The sequence below is a fragment of the Trichinella spiralis genome (assembly GCF_000181795.1).
Source record: "Trichinella spiralis strain ISS 195 chromosome Unknown Scfld3723, whole genome shotgun sequence".
NCBI classification, from domain to species: Eukaryota; Metazoa; Nematoda; class Enoplea; order Trichinellida; family Trichinellidae; genus Trichinella; species Trichinella spiralis.
Genome location: NW_003530662.1, coordinates 877 through 7,198, shown reverse-complemented (window position 1 = coordinate 7,198; position 6,322 = coordinate 877). Strand labels below are relative to the sequence as shown.

General features: G+C 33.2%; 1 protein-coding gene across 1 annotated transcript; it reads right to left on the bottom strand.

The window, feature by feature from the left end:
• Positions 1–173: 173 nt before the first annotated feature.
• Tsp_12509 (putative BRCA1 domain protein) lies at positions 174–6,095 on the bottom strand. Its single transcript, XM_003367764.1, has 21 exons — positions 5,979–6,095; positions 5,607–5,746; positions 5,507–5,552; positions 5,370–5,456; positions 4,917–5,118; positions 4,499–4,684; positions 4,195–4,359; positions 3,757–4,135; positions 3,512–3,639; positions 3,245–3,445; positions 3,024–3,151; positions 2,795–2,967; positions 2,307–2,548; positions 2,192–2,253; positions 1,932–2,075; positions 1,752–1,868; positions 1,371–1,454; positions 1,056–1,133; positions 904–991; positions 503–626; positions 174–318 (listed from the first exon to the last, which is right to left on the bottom strand). Exons 1-21 carry the CDS (start codon positions 6,093–6,095, stop codon positions 174–176), a joined length of 3,036 nt encoding a protein of 1,011 aa, XP_003367812.1.
• Positions 6,096–6,322: the final 227 nt, after the last annotated feature.

Here is a 6,322-nt window from a genome sequence, read left to right as displayed (position 1 = left end):
TTGGATAATAATCGCTGTTCAAATATATGCCACCTTTAATTCTCAAAATGCCGAAAGTACAATCTGCTTTTGCTACAATGAAATAAAAATTTCCCATGTATACAATGCATACAAGTTACGTTTAATATTCTACTTGTGAATTCAACGACGTAAATTGAAACAAAAAGTTCTGGTTAACTGGCTATAAAAAAAGTAAGATACTTAACAGATGAAAAGCAAAAAGTATAAATAAAAACTACTTGTGATGAGTCAAACGTAGACTGCTGCGTTGGTTCATTCTGGGGCTTCAACAACGAGCCAATTCTTTCCCTAGCAATGCTAAAAGTAAAAATATTTGATACTGCATAAAGTATAAAATTCAATTAAATTATATAGTTATTTTTTGCATTGAAATTTTTGCTGAAGCACTCATAAAAACAGATTGAAAAAATAATTTTCAAAAAAGTTTCCAAGCAAAAATTTAAAAAAAGTTATCAGCAATAAGCAATTAGCAAAAGCATACCGTTGATTTGGATCATCCCAATCTACAGGAGCAATAACGGATTCTTCTTCTAATTCTGGCTCTTTGGAAACAGGCGCTTCAAAAACTGAACTCCCTTGTGCAGATGGATTATTGAAAGACTGGTCTGTAACAAAAATGATAAAAATTTACTTACAGCAACATTTAAAAAAATTTGCATTTTGCAGTTGAAAAAACAGATAATATAGGAATGTTTTACACAACAAAATTTATCATTTGAAATGAGATAGTACTCAAAATGTGTCCTTAATCAATTATTTACATTTCCTCCGTTGGAATAAATTTAATTTTGTTCAGTCAGTTTAAAAATTATTTATCATGGAACAACAAAACGCTTACCAATGAATTACAAAATTAAATATGAGATAGAATATACCATTTACCAAAATACTCCTCTACTGCAGGTTTTTGATCCAACACTGAACGTAAATGTCGCTTCAAGCTCGCTCTTAAATCATCCTCAGCAGGATCCTACAATCAAAATGGAAAACTACTGCATCTAGCAGCAATCGTTAAATGCAAATTAAAAAAATACTGAAGCTCTGCATCGCTTCTGTAATACAAATGTCGGTTCTTCATTATCACTGCCATCAGTTGTACGCAATGGCCATTTCTGAAAACAGCGTTTATTTTTCGTCCGAAGAGGACCTGGGGTAGGTGCCATAATCTGTGAAAACTTCATTTAGATACTGCATAGCTGTGCAAAAGATAAAATATTGATTACTGGTAAATGCAAGTCAGATGTATAAGTAGGAGGATAACCGGACTCAGAAACTCGGCATCCCCGAATCTTGCACTGCAATAATTACTGTTAATAGACGCTACATAGGCTTAAAAATTGTTTCCTTACTTGATAAAGCCATCTTGGATGCACCAAAGCGCAACCTGCTTCTATTGCCTTGTACCCTTCACGAGTTTTTTCCACGTTTGTCCCCTGAGAAAAAGAAATTCAATGAATATTTCATTGCAATATACATGAATAAAAATTTACTTGACAAATAAAATGCGTGCAGGAAGGATCAAAGTGCCAGCAATAAAAACCGCCAAGCTGAATGACCAGTTGATGCAATTCCATCTGCAGATGAAGCAAATCCGAACTAACAACAATCACCACACCACTGAGTGGCTTGTAAGACCGTTGCCCTTCGGTGCTTTCTTCTGCTACATTACTCAGCTAAGAGAAAACAGCATTACTGAACAATCAACAAATGTATGCAAATTAACAATATACCATGCTTGATTCCATTGAGACACTAAAATCTGGTCGCTCTTCATCCGTGCCTCCTTCAACTGCGCTGGTGAAGCGAGCCGCTTTGCCCAAGTTTTGCTCGAAAAGCACGTCTGTTTCCTGTACCAACATAATTTTTCACCATCGCATTACAATTGATAACAAAGTAAATACATAAAATACCAAAGATGAAGATAATGTTTTTTCTGATTGAAAAGAATCTCCAAAATCGAACTTTGCTCGATATGCTGTTTTATTCAAAAAACTGTAAGATCCATCCCAAACTGTTTCTAACTGCGAAAGATCCCTCTTCGAACTAGCCACTTTCTGAAAAAAGTTAAATGAATGAAAATTTTGCATTTAAGCATTAAACAAAATTATAAATACGATATTTAAAAAATGTTCACGTGAATAAAAAAAATAATGTAAAATAATATTTTCACCGGTGGATTGTCTTCATCTTCTGTTTGAATGGGTTTCAAATCTGAATCACTGCCCGTAACATCTTAAACAAATCAGTAAATAAGAAATATTCTTAAAAAAATACACACGTGAAACCTTTGGCTTTTGGTTCAGAAGTGGACTGTTGATCAAAAGAATGCTGATTTGGCTGATAAATGCTTTCTTCAATTTTCACTCTGGTTCTTATACAATCAGAAAGCCACTGCAATGTCATGCAAGGAATATTCCACTTCTTCGCGGCTTCGTATTTGTTTCCTTCAGCAATTTTGACAATCAAATGAGTCGTGGCAAGAAATTTTTTATCTGGTTTCGCTTGGCGACACATGTAATTTTGAATTCTGAAAAAAATTTGCCAAATGATTTGATATTTGAAATCTGAACAAAAAGCATTCATACATTGCAACAAAAAATCCATCATATATAAAATAATAATGATAAACTTTCTTCTTCATAGCTCTATTTAAGAGATAGTTTGTGATATCTGCTAAATTATTACAGCATCGACAGACTGACTGAGAAATTTTTCGATAGGCAGTTGTCAAAGAAAACCAATAACATAATAAAATTGGAAAACAATAACTCACTTAGCACCGGCACGTGTACCACCTAAAGTAAGCACATCACGCTCTGTGGAACTGAACCCGCTGAAACAAATAACACAATCACTAAGTGGTTTTGCTGTGTCGGGAAGAAAAATTGGCCGAAACAGAATGTCATCCCGTAAGGATAATAATTTCTTTTCGCTAATGCAAGCTTTCTAAATTAAAAATAATAAGATCAATCCATTAATAAAATTATAAGATACAAACTCACAATCCAATAGTCGGAGACCCAGACTGTCTCTGTTGGAACTGAATCTGCACGATTCGCCCAGGGCAAGAAAGCAACACTACTAACCCATGGTAATACGGCAAAATCGGCAAACTTTGAAACCAAAGTTCCTTTAAAGCAAAAATTACACATATAATAATAAGTATTAATTTAAAATAATAAATTAGTAAAGAAAATAGAACAAAGTTACTCTGCTCGCTCACCTCCAAATAATTTAATACATTCTGAAAGCTCTTCTTCTTTATCTGCATCGAATCCAGCGAGGAAAAATGACTTTCCCGCCAGTAGCGGTTGATTACCATCTGCTTGATCATTGACACTGGCCATTTCGACACATGAAGATGACGATGTTGCAGTAGGTGTAATTAAAGTGTCAGAAATTACTGTCTCTTCATTGGGGATATCTAAATTTAAAGAAAAAAACAAATATAAAGTAGAATAAACAAATCACACAAAATAATCCCCTTTACCAACTTCATTTTCCACAAATGGCGCTTCTCCAACATCATCAACCAAATATGTTAACATGATATTTTCTATTGCAGCTTTTTCTTCGAAATTTTTTTCCACAAACGGATCTGCAACCGGGGCCTCAACACTGAAATATACCAAAAGTTTGTCAAGACGAGAATAAAGAATTAAATAAAAAAAAGAAAATATGCACTTTTCAACAACTTCTTCTTCTTCTTCTTCTTGATTTTGTTCAATTTTTGACCCAACCATGCCACTTTCCAATTGTTCCAATAAATCAGCATAAATTTGATGAACGAATTCACTCTCATCCAACTTTCGTCCACTTTTGAAACAATGCAAAAGCCAAGGACCACGAACCACAAAACAGCCTCGCAAATCCCGACCTTTGAGCAAATTGGCCACCGTATTCACGTCAATTACATCGCCAATCACGGCATGCGTGATTTCACTGTCAATCGACGCTAATACACCGCCGCAAAAATCGACATATTTTTCAAGCTTACTAGTCAAATCCGAGCTGAAACCATAAAGCCACACTTTGCAGCCTTCCAAGCAACTACTCGTTTCAGTGATGCTGCTTTCAAATAAATCTGATGAATTTCCGTCAATTGTACTCATTACTAAAGAAAAAAAAAACAATGGAATTGATTGAATAAACAATATTTAAATCAATATTTACTACTACGTTGACTGGCTGCAGGAGTGACACGGCAGATTTTCGTTTCTTCTACTTGTGAGGGATCTGCACTACTTGATTCTTTATCCATCATATCAGAAGGTACAACAGAATTTATGGATGCGCCTCTTATAGAACTGCAGTTCGGTTCCAAGAATACCAAGCGTCCTAAAAACAAAACAATTAACAAATAATTATTTATAAAACAAAACAAATCATCTTATCCTTCGGACAATTGCAAACAACTAAATTACAGCTTATATTACAGCAATTTATCTCTGCAATGTAAAACAATCAAATGTCTCACTTTTGGAGAAACTGGAGTTTGGGGTGGAGCAAACCATCTTTTTTTTTCTCGATTTTGTTGGATCTTGCACTTCAAAATCTTCTTCCTGTAAACAATGTCCAGCGAGACAACTTTTATGAATCCAATCCACGGTTACAATTTTAATAACGTTATCTGTCCATAATTTAGCAATTTTATATTTTTCACCTAAAAACTGCTGACATGCAATGGACAACAGCTTTTCAAATTACCAACATACTTTTAGTTGTATTAGTAACCAAGTGACTTGTTTCATTTTGTTTCATAATTCCAGAGAATACGCCACCTAAGCGAAAAGAAATTTCAACTTGTACATAATAACTAGATAAAATCATTGTTTAAAAATTTTCAAAATATGTGGCGTTTATACGTTCACAATAAAACGTCACACGAATGTTACCGTTTTTCTCAATAAGTTCCCGTAATTTTGCTCTTTCAGATGCAACAAAGCCAGAAACAGTAATTGTGAGACCAGTAAATGCCAAGCATTTGTAATTTTCTGTGAAAGTTGGATCAGCTGCTACAAATTTTTCTTTATAACGATTCTTCCAAGCCATTTTTACCCACTCTGGAGTTAGAATTGGTACTTTTCCGCATGCAGCCTTAAATTATAGTACTTAAAGCTGAGTTTCATTTTGTTTCAGTTATTTACTCTATATTTAAGTGAGCCCACTTCTGCAGCAATGAGAAAATCACATTTTGAGGTCATCGATCTGGAAACCGAGCCGCCCATCCACAAAATCATATCATGAAGTTTATCCTACAGAACAGTGATCACGAATGATATAAATAAAATTTTCATAAATATTCCAAAAGAAACGCTACATTTAAAAAAATTAATACAAAAACGTACTCTTACAGAACGTTCCACATTGGTACATGAAACTGTAACGTTTTCCATTACACGGCAAAAGTAATGAATTCTATTCTTTGGAAGTGGCTAAAAAATGTGATAAAAATAATGCTGCAATAATTACTCCAGACACTTACAACGCAGTTGTTTATGCAAAACAGCAAAACTGGAGGTCCGTAGATACTAAAAAAAGTCAAATTTCGAATAAAGTTTCAATCATAAGAACATCCTTCATACCGGCAATTCAAATAGCGAAGATGCTCAAAAGCTTCACCATAAAAATCATAAAAAATAAATACATGTTTTACATGTTTCTCTATCTGCATGCATTCTTCTTCGGTAATCCATGTTATGGTATGATTAAGCTCGCACAGCGTCTAAAATACTTTTTTTAAGATTTCGCATTATCGTCTCAACAGGCGGCGTTACAAAAAAATGAATAAAATTTGCATTTTCATATGTTCATTAATAAATACATCAGAATTCTCTCATCAATAATAACAAATAACTTATACGGTTTACTAAAAGCATAACGTATAATGAAACTGTAGCAAGACGCTTTAAAAATTATAAATTATCTTCAATAATGACATGTTAAAAGTTACTTACATTGTAAATATTCTCCAATGTCAAAATGGCATTCTCTTTAAATAATTTCGGTCGAACAATCCGAATTACAATGTTAGGTCTTTCTTCTAATGAAGCAGAAGTACCAGAAGATGACATGATACTCCCAAATTAAGAAAAAACAATAAACTAAAACTCTTAATAAAATTTACAGTAAAATATTTTCAAGGACATATTTTTTGAATTGTTACAGTAATCAGAAATATTTTAATTGGCGATAACCTTATTTTTGTAAATTAATTTTTTTTAAATTTAATTATATTAAATGTGCATGATAATTATTTTAATACATACTTTGCAATTTTTTTCATATTTTAAATGTTTCA